The sequence below is a fragment of the Carassius carassius genome, chromosome 11 (genome assembly GCF_963082965.1).
Source record: "Carassius carassius chromosome 11, fCarCar2.1, whole genome shotgun sequence".
NCBI classification, from domain to species: Eukaryota; Metazoa; Chordata; class Actinopteri; order Cypriniformes; family Cyprinidae; genus Carassius; species Carassius carassius.
The window spans coordinates 23,526,453-23,545,596 of NC_081765.1; the positions used below are offsets into that span (position 1 = coordinate 23,526,453).

General features: G+C 37.6%; 1 protein-coding gene across 2 annotated transcripts; it reads left to right on the plus strand.

Moving 5' to 3' along the window:
* Window positions 1-702: 702 nt before the first annotated feature.
* LOC132153060 (mediator of RNA polymerase II transcription subunit 14-like) lies at window positions 703-16,304 on the plus strand. 2 transcript variants are annotated; one of them, XM_059562216.1, is made up of 30 exons: window positions 703-1,102; window positions 1,551-1,577; window positions 2,044-2,149; window positions 2,231-2,404; window positions 2,479-2,608; window positions 2,761-2,889; window positions 5,898-6,005; window positions 6,298-6,430; window positions 6,510-6,660; window positions 7,022-7,133; window positions 7,488-7,613; window positions 7,695-7,773; window positions 7,849-8,008; window positions 8,103-8,297; window positions 8,424-8,558; window positions 8,663-8,739; window positions 8,942-9,102; window positions 9,179-9,325; window positions 9,661-9,752; window positions 9,871-10,023; window positions 10,268-10,537; window positions 10,902-11,115; window positions 11,491-11,616; window positions 12,561-12,743; window positions 13,491-13,717; window positions 13,827-14,006; window positions 14,370-14,477; window positions 14,984-15,109; window positions 15,315-15,504; window positions 15,645-16,304. In XM_059562216.1, the coding sequence occupies exons 1-30, from the start codon at window positions 933-935 to the stop codon at window positions 15,716-15,718; spliced, it is 4,263 nt and encodes a 1,420-aa protein (XP_059418199.1). In that variant the 5' UTR covers window positions 703-932; the 3' UTR covers window positions 15,719-16,304. The 2 variants fall into 2 exon arrangements, with proteins under 2 accessions (XP_059418199.1, XP_059418200.1); XM_059562217.1 differs by lacking the exon at window positions 11,491-11,616.
* The last annotated feature ends 2,840 nt before the right edge of the window (window positions 16,305-19,144 follow it).

Sequence of the window (19,144 nt, forward strand, 5' to 3'; positions counted from 1 at the left end):
TATTAAATGACTTATAATAATTTAATAAACAGTTAAGAGTCATATATTTATTATGAATAATTTATTATTTATTTCTTAATGAATTGCACCAATATTTATCACTTGGTTTCACTTTTGACTACAGTAACCAACCAATACCGATTAGATTTATAAATAAAAGTGCACGCAAAAATAACCCAAACACAATATTTAAAACATTTGAATAAATGTGGTTTTTGAATAACATTATTATTTTGGCAAGATATTTAATCAAAGACTATAGAATATTTAAAGGGACTTTAATTTCATCCATAATTTATTGTTCTCTCTTATTTAGTTTTCAGAATCCTGGTAAAAAAAATAACACTTTAGTTGTTCGAGAAAAATATTTAGCATACATTTAATAAAATTAGCTAGTTTTATTTTGCCGAATAAATTACGAATAAATTCCAAACCGGATATTCTGTCCGGCCGTATACCTTGGCAGAATAAAGGTCCCCTAAGCGTTCCCCTCTCAGCAGCTACTGTTGCATAAAATGTTATTTGACTCCTCATAGACACAAAACGTATTTTTAAAAATTAACTTAGTCTTCCGTTTGTATGTACTGTGAAAGAAATAGAACGGAAATAAAACAAATCTAATCTTTTTAAAATCACATTTTTTTTGTCATTTAGACTTTTATTTTAAATAATTTATCCAGCGCCATTTAGAGGAAAAAAAAAAAGAGTTTTGTTTCCTGCTTCAGCTCCAGTGAGTGATGGCGGGGCTCCATCTCTCCGCATCTTAACATGTTACAGACTCATTTCTTTTCATCTCCATGGCTTGAAATCGATTCCGCTGCCTATAAACTTTAGGACGAACGTGTTATAATATTCTCTCGAACTAGTTTGCGGTAATCGCGAGGGGAAAGGCTCGGGTCGGTGGCCGTACATCGCTCCGGTTGTATTTTAAGATGGCTCCAGTTCAAATCGGTTCGGACGGGCAGCTGGTCCCCGCCGGGGGTCTGACCTCGGCCCCGCAGCATCCTCCGGGAGCCCCGGCCACTCCAGGAGTCCGACTGAGCCTCCTGATCGAGTTCCTACTGCAGCGGACCTACCATGAGATCACTCTCCTGGCTGAGCTGTGAGTTCATCAGAGACCAGACCTGCTCTGTGCTGATGGTCAATGGTCAGGCAGGCTTAAAGTTAGATTTAGTTTAGCAGTAGCCCTTATGTTTCCTTGACACATGTTTATTTATAAATCTTGATTTCAAGTTTGTAGAGATTATATTGGATTGTATATATTATGTGGGGATGTTGCTGAATGGTGACTGCTTATAACAGCCTGAGTGAATGTATGGTGGATATTGGCAGGTGACACATGTGTTATGTTTTATCTGTGGAACAAGTCAGTTTATATCAAAGATATTGTAATTGCTATAATTAGAGCATTTATGGAGATACACATTTTCTTGTTCTGTGGTCATTATGGATCACAGAACAGAACGTCTTCCAGGTTGTCTAGATGTAAAGTGTTTTGTGCTGTCATTTGATATTGATAGTATTTAATAATATCTTTATGATTTTCACAGACTTCCTCGAAAAACAGACATGGAAAGGTAAGAAACTTAGATTCTCAAAAACATGAATGTAATATTGGTTACACCAGGGGTTTCAAGGCAGTGCTAGGGGTTCATGGAAAAGTTTACAGAAAAAAAGGTAAAAAGAAATGTTTACTATTTTTTTTTAATATAAATGAGTAATATAAATCTATATAAATAAAGTGAATGAATGAATGAATGAATACATATAAATAAGTAATAATAAAGTACACTGCTATAATGAACAGAAAAAAAATCAATTACAATAATGTTATTTACCAAATAATATTCTAGACATATTGATAAGTTTTTTTACAATACAAATTAAGTCACAAATTAAATAAAACTGTATGTATCCCTTTTAAAATTTTAGGGTAGTGGTCCCTCACAGGATTTGAGGCTCCTTGGCTTCTAAAAGACAGAGAACCCCTGAGTTACATTATGTTTGCATATGAATGTAACTGACCTTAACCATATCTTACAGGAAAATCGAAATTGTTCAGTTTGCCAGTCGGACACGGCAGCTCTTTGTACGTCTGCTTGCTCTTGTGAAATGGGCAAGTAATGCTGGGAAGGTGGAGAAATGTGCGGTACGTGGTTTATTTGGCACTTCCAATATGAGTTATCTTTGTTCTTGTTGATGTAGTACTCATTCTTCACTCTGTTTGCAGATGATCTCATCATTTCTGGATCAGCAAGCCTATTTATTTGTTGACACGGCTGACCGACTGGCGTCACTGGCCAGGGACGCCTTGGTGCATGCCCGTTTGCCTAGTTTTGCCATCCCTTTCGCCATTGATGTACTGACCACAGGCTCTTACCCACGTCTGCCCACGTGTATCCGAGTGAGTAGTCAAACACAGTGTTCAAGTGGATATTATAAATGGGAAATAAACGGCAATGGTTTTATTTTTTTCAGGACAAAATTATTCCTCCCGACCCTATAACCAAAGCAGAGAAGCAGACCACGTTAAATCAGCTGAATCAAATATTGCGGCACAGACTAGTCACTACTGACTTGCCCCCACAGCTGGCCAACTTAACTGTGGGTAAGTTACAAGCTCCACACATCTACTGGGAAGGACAGATTTTGCACTGTAATAAGTATAGGTTTAAAAACATTATTCTGCTGTATTTTCGGTGTGTTTTATTCTGATTCTAAATTATCTTATTTGTTTCTATGATCTCTTTGCCTGTGAAGCCAATGGGCGAGTAAAGTTTCGAGTTGAGGGGGAATTTGAAGCCACACTGACAGTGATGGGGGATGATCCTGATATCCCTTGGAGACTTCTTAAACTAGAGATTCTAGTTGAAGACAAGGAAACTGGAGGTAAGATATACTCAATTTGTAATAATAAAACAAAATAAATAATATGTCATGGAACCCCTGTACCCTTGTTTTCCTTATCTTTTATTTAAATATATATAAAATAATTATATAGGTCCTGGTCATATAATTAGAATATCAAAAAGTTGATTTATTTCATTAATTTCATTCAAAAAGTGGAACTTGTATATTTTATTAATTCATTACACACAGACCGATATATTTCAAATGTTTATTTCTTTTAATTTTGATGATTATAACTGACAACTAAGGACATTTATTAATAATAAAAAAGTTCAGTATATCAGAAAATTAGAATATAATTTAAGACCACTACAAAGAAAGGATTTTTAGAAATCTTGGCCAACTGAAAAGTATGAACATGAAAAGTATGAGCATGTACAGCACTCAATACTCAGTTGGGGCTCCTTTTGCCTGAATTACTGCAGCGATGCGGCGTGGCATGGAGTCAATCACTCTGTGGCACTGTTCAGGTGTTATGAGAGCCCAGGTTACTCTGATAGTGGCCTTCAGCTCTTCTGCATTCTTGGGTCTGGAATATCGCATCTTCCTCTTCACATTACCTCATAGATTGTCTATGGGGTTAAGGTCAGGCGAGTTTGCTGGTCAATTAAGAACAGGGATACCATGGTCCTTAAACCAGGTACTGGTATCTTTGGCACTGTGTTCAGGTGCCAAGTCCTGTTGGAAAATTAAATCTGCATCTCCATAAAGTTGACCAGCATCAGGAAGCATGAAGTGCTCTAAAACTTTCCGGTTATACTTTTTGAAGCGAGACGCTTCTGAAGCTGTCTGTTGTTCAAGAGTGGCTTGACACAAGGAATGCGACAGCTGAAACCCATGTCTTACATGCTGGCAGCCATATCACCCATATCACCTAAGCAGGGCTGAGCCTGGTCAGTACCTGGATGGGAGACCTCCTGAGAAAACTAGGTTACTGCTGGAAGAGGTGCTAGTGAGGCCAGCAGGGGCTGCTCACCCTGTGGTCTGTGTGGGTCCTAGCGCCCCAGTGTAGTGATGGGGACACTATACTGTCAACAAGCACCGTCCTTCGGATGAGACGTTAAACCAAGGTCCTGACTCTCTGTGGTCAGTAAAAATCCCAGGATGTCTTTCGAAAAGAGTAGAGGTGTGTCCTTGGCATCCTGGCTAAATTCGCCCATTGGCCTCCGACCATCATGGCCTCCTAACAATCCCCATATCCACTGATTGGCTTCATCACTCTGTCTCCTCTCCACCAGTAAGCTGGTGTGTGGTGGGTGTTCAGGCGCAATATGGCTGCCGTCGCATCATCCAGGTGGATGCTGCACACTAGTGGTGGATGAGGAGATACCTCCGTCTATGTAAAGCGCTTTGAGTGCCTAGAAAAGCGCTATATAAATGTAATGAATTATTATTATTAATTACATACGTCTGTGCGTAGTCGTTCTTGAAGCACTGACTCCAGCTGCAGTCCACTCTTTGTGAATCTCCCCCACATTTTTTAATGGGTTTTGTTTCACAATCCTTTCCAGGGTGCGGTTATCCCTTTTGCTTGTACACTTTTTTTCAACCACATCTTTTCCTTACCTTCGCATCTCTATTAATGTGCTTGGACACAGAGCTCTTTGAACAGCCAGCCTCTTTTGCAATGACTTTTAGTGTCTTGCCCTCCTTGTGCAAGGTGTCAGTGGTTGTCTTTTGGACAACCGTCAAGTCAGCAGTCTTCCCAATGATTGTGTAGCCCACAGAACTAGACAGAGAGATCATTTAAAGGCTTTGCAGGTGTTTTGAGTAAATTAGCTGATTAGAGTGTGGCACCAGGTGTCTTCAATATTGAACCTTTTCACAGTATTCAAATTTTCTGAGATACTGAATAGAAGTTTTCAGTTATAAACATCAAAATTAAAAGAAATAAACATTTGAAATATATCAGTCTGTGTGTAATAAATATAATATAAAAGTTTCACTTTTTAAATGGAATTAGTGAAATAAATCAACTTTTTGATGAAATTCTAATTATATGACCAGCACCTGTATATTCTTTTACATACTTTATTTAATTACTCTACCATTCAAAAGTTTGATCAGAAATAGAGTAAAATCTTTGATTTGTATATTTTAATATATTTTAAAATGTAGTTTATTTCTTTGATGGAAAAAAAAGTTTTAGCAGTCAATTCCTCCAGTCTTGATTGACACATGATCCATCAGAAATCATTCTAATATGATGATTTAGTTCTCAGGAACTACTTATTACTTATAACAGTTATCCTGTGTAATATTGTTGTGGATGCTTTGATGAATAGAAAGAACAGTATTTATTTGAAACTAGGGCTGCACAATTAATCGAATTTGTGATTACAATTACGGATGCCAGAATTATGTAATCGTTCAAAGTGGAAATTAATTGTTCAAGGTCCACTTATATTATTTTGCATGCTTAAAATCTATATATTTTTCTATCTTTCTACAGGTTATCTTTAGGGGTTTTCCATTGTTTAATTTTAGTTTTAGTATAACATTATAATACCATGCATATTTTTACTTTTTTTAAAAGAACTAATTCAATGTAAATTTGCAAATTTGAGGCTTAATTCTATAGAAAAGCAATAAAAGTTTTTCAGTTTGAGTTTTTTCAGCTTGTTTATTTCCATATAAAAATATGGCATGCAGTTGCTTCATACAATGCTATTAAAATAATTCAATGTAAATTGTGATGATTGTAATTAATAATCACAATTACAGTTGCAAGGGAATAATCAACAGTTATGATTTTTGTCATAATCGTGCAGCTCTATTTGAAGCAGATCTTTTGTAACAATGTAAAAGTCACTTTTGATCAATTTAATGCATCCTTTCTGAATAATAATTTTATTTCTTAAAAAAGTAAAACTTTTTAATGAGAGTGTTTATTTTTAATTTACAATTATAAAAATTTATTAATAATACTTATTAATAAATATTGTTTTAAAGTACTACTAGAAAGTATTAATATATAATTTATTTAGATGGCCGGGCATTGGTACACAGCATGCAGGTGAATTATATCCACGAGCTGGTGCAGTCTCGACTGTTTGGAGATGACAAGCCTCTTCAGGACATGTACAACTGCCTCCGTATCCTTTCAGATCAACACTAAGATTGCTTTCTGTGTTTTAGTAGAACATTTGATTTGTTGCTCAATTAACAGCCCATGCTTGGGGTTAAATACATAGCTTTTGTTTAACCTGCCCAGATATTTTGCAGTACACTACTGGTCAGTTTGAACACATCTATCAGTATTTTCCGGAAAGCTTTCGGAATAATAGTAAAGTCAGCAAAGCTATTAAATGGAAGTTTTGTTAAAAAAATAAACGTAGTGTCAAAAACCCAACAAATTGAAATTGTTTCCTTAATAAATGGTATTAGACTCATTTTGCCTATCACTACAGCTGGAGGTGTTACACTCTCAAACTCTGATGTTGATCAGAGAACGGTGGGGTGATCTAGTGCAGGTGGAGCGCTACGTCCCTGCCAAGTGCTTCACGTTGTCTGTCTGGAAGTAGGTTTGAATATTTGCTACAGAGGTTTAATTTATTTTTTCTCTTTTGGTTTTGCATCTCATGATTTTTGCCTTGTAGTCAACAGATCCTGGGTAGAAAGACTGGCACAGCACCTGTGCACAAAGTCACCATCAGAATTGATGAGACGGATGGATCCAAGCCATTACAGATCTCCCATGATCCTCCACTCCCTGCCTGTGATTCCAGATTAATGGAAAGAGCCATGAAGGTGAGTATCATTGGCTAAAATAATCTCCTTTGTTGATAATAGTATTGATAGCTCCATAACAATGATCATTGTATGGGTGTTTTTAGATTATATATGCTGCCATTCAAAATTTTGGAGTCTTTGGGAAATGAATACTATTAATATATTCATCAAGGATACATTAATTTGATCAAAAGTGATAGTTGGTAATAAGGAATGTTGCTTGAGCACTGCATATTAGAATGATTTCTGATGGATCATTTGACACAGAAGTTTGGAGTAACGGCTTCTCACATAAGTAAAGCTTTTTTCTAAAACATTCAAATGTTTGGAATGGTTCTTTATAATAACTGTAATGTTTGTTTGTGGGCTGTTCTTTCAGATTGATCATCTCTCAGTTGAAAAGCTTTTGATCGATAGTGTACATGCCCGTTCGCATCAGAAACTGCAAGAACTCAAAGCCATCCTTAAAAGTAGTAACCCTAGTGATAACTGTGAGTATTTTACACCGAGGGTCTTCACCATGATTGTGCTTGCTACGTTTATTCAATTTTTTTCAAAGATGGAATATAGTGTTTTGCCTACTGCTTGGTTACTAAATTGATTTACACCAATTAAGCAAAAATTACGAGAGGCTGTGTTATATTGTAAAAGGAAGCAGATCTCAAAATGATCTATTTTCTTGCTGTTATTATTGTTATTGTACATAAAATAATATTGTGCACATTTAAAATTATAATTTTTTTATGTTCTTTATATTCATTCCTTTTTTATCATTCTTCAACTAGAAAACATCAGAAATCTATATCAGTTATTATATTCATTTATTTGGTGTGTTTATTTTTTAGCCTTCATAGAGACCGCACTGCCCACACTAGTCATACCAATACTGGAGCCCTGCGGCCGATCTGAGTGCCTCCACATATTCGTCGATTTGCATTCGGGAATGTTTCAGCCAATGCTCTACGGAGTCGGTTAGTCACATATCCATCGGATACGCATCAGATCATTTGAACAAATCAACTGCTTAACTTGCCTCGCTTGTTTCTTTCCAGATCAGTCAATGTTGGACGATATTGAGAAGAATATTAACTGTGACATGAAGCGCATCGTCACATGGTTACAACAGCTAAAGTAAGCAGTCAAAGCTACCAATTCTCAGTGTGCTTCATGTCGTGACAGTGGCTGATGTTATTATGTTTTGAACAGATTCTGGTTGGGCGAGCAGAGATGTCGACAGTCTGTGAAACATCTTCCCACACTGTGCACAGACACTCTCCACCTATCTAACTTAACCACGCATCCTGTGGGCATCCTGTCAAAACATCGCCTCTTCATTAAACTCACCCGTCTCCCACAATACTATATTGTAAATACTTACTAATATTTAATGTATTTATCTCACACTTAGAGGCTTTTGTGAGTAAACTTTAAACATTTCATTAAATCTCGACTTTCCTCAGGTGGTCGAGATGTTAGATGTGTCCAGCAATTCAACAGAGCTCCAGTATAAGTACTACTTCCTGTCTGTGAGTCAGATTGAGAGTGAGGATGGGCTGCCTTCTGCTCAGCTGCTGCAGCAGTTTAAGCCCAACCTGGAGGAGCTTGTGCAGGACTTCTCTTCTGGACGAATGGCTCGTCCCGGGGCCAAGAGGAAGGTAATTGGATACTCAATAGGGAATATACTGAGCTGTGTGTTCAACATTCAACATGAGTTCAACATTTGCTGTTCAGCTTTTCTATTGTATTTATTGAAGGCTTTCTTTTTTTTGGTCACTCCGTAGTTGTCAGGAGAGCAAAGTGCGACTGAACCGAAGAAACCCAAGAGGTCTGGAGAGATGTGTGCCTTCAATAAGGAGCTGGCCCACCTGGTGGCCATGTCTGACACCAACATGCCTCTCATCGGATTACGCTGTGAGGTACTGCATATCCTTTAGATGGTGGAAGCAGTGTTTTATTATCTGAAACTATTTGTTGTAAATGTCACATTTTGTGTTTACTGAATGGTCTTTTATTCTCGCAGTTGTCCAATATGGAGGTTCCTCATCAAGGGGTTCAGGTCGAAGGAGACGGCTGTAGCCACGCCATACGTATTCTGAAGTAAGATTTATCTCTGGTTGTCAGTTCAAGCATCTCTGAAGTTATTAAACCAGATTGGTACATATGATAGATGCATATCAACTTTTAATTAGCAAGGATGCATTGAATTGATATCGAAAGACGTTTATTATGTTACAAAAGATTTCTATTTTTAATAAATGTTTGTTGGTAGTTTACCAATTGTTTTCCTTCTCTACCTCAGAGTTCCACCTTGTAAGGGAGTGAGTGAGGAAACGAGAAAAGCTCTGGAGCGCTCCCTGCTGGACTGTACGTTCAGACTACAGGGCCGGAATAATCGCACATGGGTGGCAGAATTGGTTTTCTCAGGTTGTCCACTCAACAGCACAGCCAACAAAGAGCAAGGTAATAAGACCTCTAACAGCTTTTTAAAAACTATGGTATGTGTCTTTTACAATATTTTCTGTCTATTTCAATTCAGCTTCCACGCGGCATGTCTACCTGACTTATGAGAATCCCCTTTCGGAGCCGGTGGGTGGCAGGAAGGTGGTGGAGATGTTCCTGAACGACTGGAACAGTATAAATCAGCTTTATGAATGTGTGCTGGAGTTCTCACGTGCTTTACCTGGTACGTACCTCTGTTCTAACTAGTTAAATTGCATCTCTTACATTTTAATTAGAGTTTTTGTGATAAGTTATGATTTGTATTCTTTTGGTGCCATAGTACATTTGAAGTATTTAATCATTAAATCGATTTTAAATTCCTTTACAGGAATACAATACATTATATTGAAATATTTGTTATAATTTTTGATAATACAGACTTCACTTATAAACTTTAAAAAAATCTTACCAACCCCAAACCTTTAAATGCTATTATAGGTATGAAAAAATACTTGACTTATAAATGGTTTGAAGAACTTGAATTGCTTGTAATTAATAATTAATAATGACATTTTCCAGAAATGCCCTCCTATTTGAGCCTTTTCTCAGAGATACGGCTGTACAATTACCGGAAGCTGGTTCTATGCTATGGCAACACCAAAGGCAGCTCGGTAAAAACCTGTTTTCATCTTGTTAAAATGCAGATGTTAAAGTTCCTTAATGTCTTTATTTAGTGATTTAGTTTAAATCACACTTGTTTCATTTACTACACGTTCCTGTTTCCTTCAGGTGACGATACAGTGGAACTCAGTAACCCAGCGTTACCATCTGGCCCTCGGGACAGTGGGGCCCAATTCAGGCTGTAGCAACTGTCACAACATAATTCTGCACCAACTTCAAGAAATGTTCAACAAGACACCCAATGTAGTACAACTTCTACAGGTAACGTCATACTTCATTTACTTACTAAAATTCAAGCGGTCACTGATCATTGAACTGTATTTTGTAGTTGTATTATTTGTATTTGTATTCATATTCACCATATTGTATTTTTATTTACTTTTAACATATTGTCAGTATGTTCTTAAAACATCAAATAACTGAACGATTTGGAGTGGATATTGGCAATATATCGCTATTGATTAGTAGCTGCTGGTAGTATTTTCACATTCTTGGCTGTTCTCAGGTCCTCTCAGACACTCAAGCTCCTCTAAATGCCATCAACAAGCTACCCACAGTGCCTATGCTGGGTCTCACCCAAAGGACCAATACGGCATACCAGTGCTTCTCCATCCTGCCTCAGTCTCCCACTCACATCCGTCTGGCCTTCCGCAACATGTACTGCATTGACATCTACTGCCGTAGCAGAGGTGTGGTGGCCATCCGTGACGGGGCCTATAGTCTTTTTGACAATACCAAGATAGTTGAAGGTTTCTATCCTGCCCCTGGACTGAAGGTGTGTTGATCAAAAATATTAAATATTAAATAAATTAAAGGGATAGTCACCCAAAAAGCTAATTCTGTCATCATTTACTCACTCTTAAGTCATTCCAAACTTGTATTGTACTTTTTCTTTCTTCCATGGAACATTAAAGAAGATTTTTATTTTGGTAACCAAATAGTTTTGATTCCCACTGATTCCATCCTGTTGTTTTCATACAATGGAAGTTATTGGGAACCAAACTGTTCGGTTGCAAACATATCAACTTGAGGGTGAATAAATTCTGAAATAAATAAATTTTTCTTTGGACTGTCCCTTTAACCAATGCAGTAGAGGTGTGCATGGGCGTAATTGTTACTTTTTCCATGATTTTCCGCAGACTTTCCTGAACATGTTTGTGGATAGCAACCAAGACGCCCGCAGACGCTCGGTCAACGAGGACGACAACCCTCCCTCCCCGATAAGCATGGATGACACCTTCATGCCCCCCACCCAGACACAGCCTCCAGGCAGAGGGGTTTATCCACCCCTCACATCACCCCCCAACCCGTACCATGTGCCTCCCTCACCGTCCATGATAACACAGTCTCCAGGTATATTAATATGTGTTTCTATCTTGTCAAATGTTGTCATTTTGCTGCCTGTGCCATCCTGGTCATGCCACCATGGAGTCAGGGAAACAAAAGGAGAGGAAGCATTTTCTCATTGGTGTCCCACTCATCACCAGCTCTTCCTGTCTGTTGGTATGCATGCTTTTACCGATCACTCTGTGTTTGATGAGACCATCATCGTGCAACCACACAAAGAAGCTTGCCCACAGTGATACATATGTCTGACCTTCTCCATTCGGGGTCTGCAACTCCTGTCCTGCTTTAGCTGCAGCGTGTGTGAAAGTGAGCGTGAAGGAACGGGAGAGTCGAGCTCTTGTCAGATGTTGATGAGGCCACTGATTGGTTAATTTTGTGCAGGAAACATCCACGCAGCCAACTCCCCTAGCGGAGCTCTGCGGGCCCCTTCTCCCTTTGGGCCCACTCCTTCTCCTTCCTCTCTGGGCATTTCTATGGGGCAGACCTCCAACTTTGCTAGCCCTCATGGTAAGTGCACGGGAGGCCTGGATCCAGGGCTTTGTTGATTGGCTTTCCTTTTTACCTCTGTGGTCCAGGGCTTTCAATCTTTGATGGGCTGGTGAAAGACATTGAATTTTTCCTACTTTCTGCATGGAGGATGTAATCAGCTTAAATGAGAACTTGCTTGATACTTTTTGTATTATTTATCACTTCTCTTCTTTGACTGGTGGGACTGGGAAAACAAAACATCTATGTCTGAATCATATGCACAATTAAATGCAAGGATAAAAAATACAAAGGAAAAGTAGTTTTTATTTTATTTTATTTTGTCTTATCACCAAGGCTGCATTAATTTGTTCAAGAATACAGTAATATTGTAAAATAATATTACAATTGAAATAACTGCTATTATAATATATTTTTAAGATGCAATTATTTATTTTATTTTTTATTTTTAGCAGTCATTACTCCAGATCCTTCAGAAATCATTCTCATTTGGTGCTCAGGATTCTCTGGTGAAAGAGAAAGTTCAAAAGAACAATATTAATTGGAAATGTTTTTGTAAAATAAAATAAAAAAACTATTAATTTCTTAAAAACTTACTGACCAATGACCACAAACTTTTGAATGATACTATAATTTTGTACAATAATGTCGGTTATCACACATTAGTTACAGTGATATGATTCAGTACATTTTGATGCTTCAAAATATCATAATTGGCCTGCAGTTGAATTCATGTGAAAGTGAATCATCAATTTAAATCTCGCTTGCCTTTTGTTAATCATACAAATTCATCTTTGTAAGGTACTTAATTGAAGCAGCTCTGACTTCACAGCAGGGATGTGTGTTTTTGTGGGGTTGTGTTGAGCACCGTTACTGCCATTGAGTAAAATCTGTGTACATCAATGGAAGCTGACACTCCTTGAGATGGTGAGTTATGGTCCAAATGTCTTTCTTTTGTGTTGCAGGAACTCTTGACCCCAGTTCACCTTACACGATGGTGTCCGCCAGCCCAAGGGTTGGGCCTTGGCCAGGTTCTCCGCAGGTCTCTGGACCCTCCCCTGGGGCACGAATCCCTGGCATGTCACCAGGCAACCCTTCTTTGCACTCACCTATTCCAGACCCATCCCACTCTCCTCGAGCTGGTACCAGTAAGTCCAGAGAGCCTAAAAACTGAACTATCCTATCAAAACACGATAAGATCAGTGTTTTACTTACTGTTTTTTAAATATATATTTTTGTTCCACATTACAGTAATGAGAATGATTTTGTATCATTTTTATTAAATTGCAGCTAGAGGATTTCTGCTTAATTGGCTTTGCTGCAATGAAAAATATCTTGATGGCTGTGAACGTAGACATCACAAATAGATGACTCAGTATTTATTGTGATTTTGGGGTAAAATATAACCTAGATCCTCCCGATAATTACTTAATTTGTCCTAGGTAAGATGTTAAAAAATTTATTTTTAAAGATTTTGTAATGTTTAGGGCGTTTGTTATGCTATCCAAAGTAAAAAAAAAAAATCTATATAAATAGCTTTTTTTTTTTAAATAAAATGTAAATTGAATGTACTAATTTATTTCTGTGAATTTGGTGCTCAAGAAACTATTTTAAAAACAATTGTGCTGCTTAATTTTTTGTGTAAACCACGATACAGATTAGGATTATAATTTCATAAAAAGTAAAAAAAAAAAATATTTCGTAAGATTATAAATGTCTTTACTGTCACTTTTGATCAATTTAATGTGTCCTTGCTACACGTTCCACCCCCCCCCCCCCCAAAAAAAAAAGTAGTGTAAATGAGAGAATTTAATGTTATTAACATATCATATGACTTCCAGCAATAAGCAGTAGTTGAAATTGTTCAGTCAAATACTATGTGTGTTTGTGTTTAGGTTCACAGGCAATGCCTCCACCCCGTAAATTGCCACAGCGGTCCTGGGCCGCTTCTATTCCCACCATCCTCACCCACAGCAAACTACATGTGCTGCTTCTACCTTCACCCATGCCATGCCCCGTGCCAGGGCTGGCGGGCAGCTACCTGTGCTCTCCTCTGGAGCGCTTCCTGGGTTCTGTCATCATGAGACGGCACCTGCAGAGAATCATACAGTTAGAACCCAATGTGAGTCGGAAACTGTTAACATGTTATAACCATCATTTAACCAGTCAGAGTGATATGATTCTGCTTATACGCTGTATTTGCATCACTCTGGATTACCTTCTCTTAACAGCTTACTATTGTGAACTCCAACGAACCAGGCGTCATCATGTTTAAGACAGAAGTACTTAAATGTAGGGTGGCTCTCAACCCCAAAACCTACCAGACTCTGCAGCTGAAAGTCACACCAGAAAACACTGGACACTGGTCACAGGAGGAGCTGCAGGTCCTGGAGAAGTTCTTTGAGACCAGGGTAGGAAAAAAACCCCACTGCATCAACTCACTATCATGAAGGTCAAATTTTCTCTTGTTCAGTTTGTATTGGAAGGTAGCAGCTGAAATAATTGTAATGTGTTTGTTTGAATGTCCTGTTCGTCCGGATTTAACAACATTGGTTTAATGTCAGTTTTGAACTACCTGCTTAAAACTAGTTTGAAAATGCTTATCTTCGATATTCTGTTAGTTGTGCATTAGCATTCTAATTAGCTGTGCAATTTTTATTTTTATTTATCTTTAAAGCAAATCAGTACACTCAGCGGCCATCTTGGCCATAACATTGAGCCAAGTATTCTGCAGTCATGCAAATGCAAATCATTCTCTTTCACTTTCATCATAGGTTGCAGGTCCACCCTTTAAATACAACACACTAAATGCCTTCACAAAGCTTTTGGGAGCTCCCACCAACATACTCAGAGACTGTGTTCGCATCATGAAACTGGAGTTGGTAAGGACGTTCATGTTTGTGTATTTTTTTTTTTTGTGCGAGCATACACTACATTTCCGATGTTTGAGGTCAATTAGATTTTTTATTAATACTTCTATTTAGTAAGGATACATTGATATGGTCAGTAAAGATGTCAAATAAATGCTGTTATTTTGACCTTTCTTTAAAAAAAAAAAAAAAGTAACACTTAAGCACCAAATCATCCTATTAGAATGATTTCTGAAACAACATGTAACTCTAAAGACTGAAAAAATGGCTCCTGAAAATGTAAAGCTTTAAGCAACAATCTAGCTTTGCAATCATGGGAATAAAATGCATAAATATATTTTATATTAGAAAAAAAAAAGTAGTATTAAATTGTAATATTTCTCAATATTGCTGTTTTTACCTTGGATAGTATAAGAGACCTCTTTCCAAAATAATAATAATAAAAAAAAAAACACTTACTGAACTTTTGAGTGGTATTGTACATTTGGAAGCTCATTGGCCCGTTGTTTTTCCTCTAGTTCCCAGACCAAGCGGCCCAGTTGAATTGGAATGTGCAGTTTTGTCTGACCATCCCACCCAGCGCTCCTCCCATTGCCCCTCCAGGAACCATTGCTGTGGTGCTGAAGACCAAGATGCTCTTTTTTGTAAGTGCTTCAAGCATTCCATTCTGGCTTGCAATGTCTCCTTTCACTATACAACCAATTCCCAATGGTAAAAATATGATCTCACTCAATATGACAATGTCCTGAATTCTGAATATTCCGGCCATTGTATGCCCAGCAACTTGTGTGGTTTGAGTTGACTATGGATTCCTAACATGTATTAACTTAAAGTGATGCTCTTCCACAGCTCCAGCTGACCCAGAGGCTACCGGTTCCCCAGGAGCCCATCAGCATCATAGTGCCTATAGTGTATGACATGGCTACTGGACTGACCCAGCAGGCTGATATCCCCCGCCAGCACAGCTCCTCGGGAGCCGCGGCCCTGATGGTCAGCTCCATCCTCAGGAGGTTCAATGAGCACCATCCACCACGACAAGGTTTGCCCATCTGTTTTGTTGAATATGAATATTTAAATTGATATGGAAATCAGAATATAATATTTCTCAGTTATTTGTTTAACATTTAATGTTTCTATATTTAAATATCGATTTTAATGCTGGCCTTTTTGTTTCAACAGGAGAGTGCACAATATTTGCAGCGGTTCATGAGCTCATGGCTAATCTCACGCTGAATCCTGGTGGACGGCCATAACGTGGCATCTCTTAGGAAACTTCACCAGACTGATCATTAAATCAGTTCAGCCCTGACTCGAGGGAAATTCAGGTTTTCTGGTGCAGCCAATGGACTCTTCTGCTGGTGGATCACATTGTCACAAAAGGGAGCAGAAATATGATGGAACTTATTGCTGTTTTGTATTATGAAGCATGTAAATTAATAACTGTGACAAAAGCAGGACTTCTTTTTTTAAAATAGCTTGGCAAAGTTCTGCTAACGGATTAATTTTTTTCATATGCACTTCTTGAGGAAATGATTGTGATAGAAAAAATGTTTAACTACAGCTGTATTTTTGTTTTATTTGAAACTTTGCAGAATAATTCTTGTCTGTTTTTTGTAATACAAGATATTAGCACCGTGTAAGTATTGTTTTCTTTATCAGCACACTATTTAAATGATTGTTTTTTACTTTGAGTTCTTAGTATACCGGTCACCTTAAATATGCGTGACAAAACTTCTAAATAAGCAGTGTTTTATTGTAATTCATTGGAATCACGGAAAAGGTCTAAGATTTTTCATGTCTATGTTTATTACTTTTTAATAAACATTGGAAATAGCTCCATCTCATTAATGATTCCTTGTTTGATTGATAAATTTAAATTAAATATATTTAGAGAACAAAATTAAAACAGTTGTCCTTCTTTGTCTGGCATTTAAATACAAAATATTGTGTATTATAAGTATTTATGGGTACTTTTTTAAAACATAATGTGTGAATTTATACAAAAATGTATTCAGTGTGACTAAAACACAACATGTCTTTGCAAATCAAAAAATCAATAATTCAGCCACAATGCAGTATAAACAGACACACACACTTGCACACACAACACACTATTATACACACAAAAATGAACTGGTGTGGCTGTAACAACATGGCAAAATTGAGCCAGAAGACTAGAGGTTGAAGTCAAACTGATTAACCTCTGATAAAGCATTTTTGTCAAATTTTTGTTGATTTTTTGTGTTATGTGTAACAAAAAGTCTTAGTGTTCAGGTTTAAATGTAGTAATGTTAATGCAAAAACGGACATTTCAAACATAAATATACATATACATTTACCGGCAGCCATATCACCCTGGAGCCCAAGACCGGTTTCCCACTGAAGCTAAGCAGGGCTGAGCCTGGTCAGTACCTGGATGGGAGACCTCCTGAGAAAACTAGGTTGCTGCTGGAAGAGGTGCTAGTGAGGCCAGCAGGGGCTGCTCACCCTGTGGTCTGTGTGGGTCCTAGCGCCCCAGTGTAGTGACGGGGACACTCAGTGCCGGCCCTGACCAATTTGCTGCCCTAGGCAAGATTTTACCTGGCGCCCCATGCATCACAGCCCATTTCACCCTGTCATTGTGTTCATGATTTAGCATATATATGTATATATATATACACACACACACACACACACACACATTACAGCAGAACTGTTTCCAACACTCATAATAAATCATCATATTAGAATTTCTAAAGGATCATGTGATAGACCGGATGTCACATGTGACACTGAAGAATGTAATGATGCTGAAAATTCAGCTTTGCATCACAGAAATAAATGATAATTTAAAGTATAATAAATTGAAAACAAATTATTTTAAATTGTAATAATATATCACAATATTACATTTTTTTCTGTATTTTTGATCAAATAAATGCAGGCTTGATGAGCAGAAGAAACTTCTTTCAAAAACATTAAAAATAGTAATGTTTCCAAACTTTTGGCCTGTACTGTATCCCCCCAAAACTGCACAACTGTAGAGTAAAACATTAATAAAAAAGTGATAATAAAAAATGCGTCTTAAAACTGACATGATTGTACAAAATCACAGTCTGGGGACTTAGAACTCAGAACAACTGCTAACATTAAAAATAACTGCCATGAAATTATAGTATCTTACTCCTATGCAATAAATTGTTCTTTCACTACATCTCTTTACCTCTCTTTATCCTCTTCTCTTCTTTTTGGCACTGTATCTATCGCAGACTATGCTCATTTATAATGTGTCATGTCATGTAATCATAATTCCGTCACAATCAGGAAACTTTCACCGTGTCTAGAACTGGCGCGAGCTGCCAGGCCCGTTTCTACGAGCTGTGTGTTAACAAAAGCAGTGCTGTCTACATTGGATGCGGCGTCGGGCACGCTACACAACAAATGACCAACAACTGATCGTGCGCGCGCTCTGTTTCTGACGCACTTCAAGCACTCGATGGGCGGGGGAAGATTGAAGAGTCGGACTTTTTTTTTTTTTTTGCTTTATTTGGTAGTATTTCGAATTAATGGTTTTTAAATAGTAGCCTATTATATAAAAAAAATAATAATAATAATAATTCACTCCTTCACTCATTCTGGCGCCCCTATGGATGAGTGGCGCCCTTAGCATTTGCCTATACCGCCTATGCCGCGGGCCGGCCCTGGGGACACTATACTGTCAACAAGCACCGTCCTTCGGACGAGACGTTAAACCGAGGTCCTGACTCTCTGTGGTCATTAAAAATCCCAGGATGTCTTTCGAAAAGAGTAGAGGTGTGACCTTGACATCCTGGCTAAATTTGCCCATTGGCCTCTGACCATCATGGCCTCCTAACAATCCCCATGTCTACTGATTGGCTTCACCACTCTGTCTCCTCTCCACCAGTAAGCTGGTGTGTGGTGGGTGTTCTGGCGCACTATGGCTGCCGTCGCATCATCCAGGTGGATGCTGCACACTGGTGGTGGTTGAGGAGATACCCCCAGACTATGTAAAGTGCTTTGAGTGCCTAGAAAAGCGCTATATAAATGTAATTAATTATTATATACCTTTACAAAAAGTTGTCTTTGGGAATGTCTAAATATATATGTATATATATATATATACACAAATCCACAACTTAATAAAAGTAAGTATTTATGTCTAAAAACAACTAGAAAATTGATAAGCCTTTTTATAGGGCTAAATTGCTAAACCATGGAATTGCAGATGTTTTTCTTTTATTACTCCCACCACATGGCACTAATATGCCTTCAAAAATTTTATTTTAAAGGCATTATTTCTATTTTAAGATGAAATGCTGCTATAATTGAAAAGTAATATAAATTTTATTAGAGCAAAAATATATTCATTCTAATTACACAAAAATGGATCATAATTATTTCATAAATATTAAACAGTACCATGAAATTCTCTCAAAATGCAAAATAAAAAATATTATTTAACGATAAGAAAGAGTTATATTTCACGTGTTAGGTCACTTTTGATCGCGAACAACACAAGTGTGAGTCCCAAATGAACAATTTATTTGTATGACATAAATAGCATCTCACCTCAGAAATCCTCACCTAGACTGTGGTTGGCACCTCTTTAACAGCGCAGAGAAAACTAACCAACAACTCGTGCCACTTCTGTATTTTCTGCTTTACTATCGGTTTGCAAA

What these genes read in the sequence shown, in the direction of transcription:
- LOC132153060 (XM_059562216.1), top strand. Translation starts at nt 933, where the DNA reads ATGGCTCCAGTTCAAATCGGTTCGGACGGGCAGCTGGTCCCCGCCGGG. An exon ending in TTCACGTTGTCTGTCTGGAA is followed by an intron (nt 6,431 to 6,509) that starts GTAGGTTTGAAT and finishes TTTGCCTTGTAG; the next exon opens with TCAACAGATCCTGGGTAGAA. An exon ending in TAGTAACCCTAGTGATAACT is followed by an intron (nt 7,134 to 7,487) that starts GTGAGTATTTTA and finishes TTTATTTTTTAG; the next exon opens with CCTTCATAGAGACCGCACTG.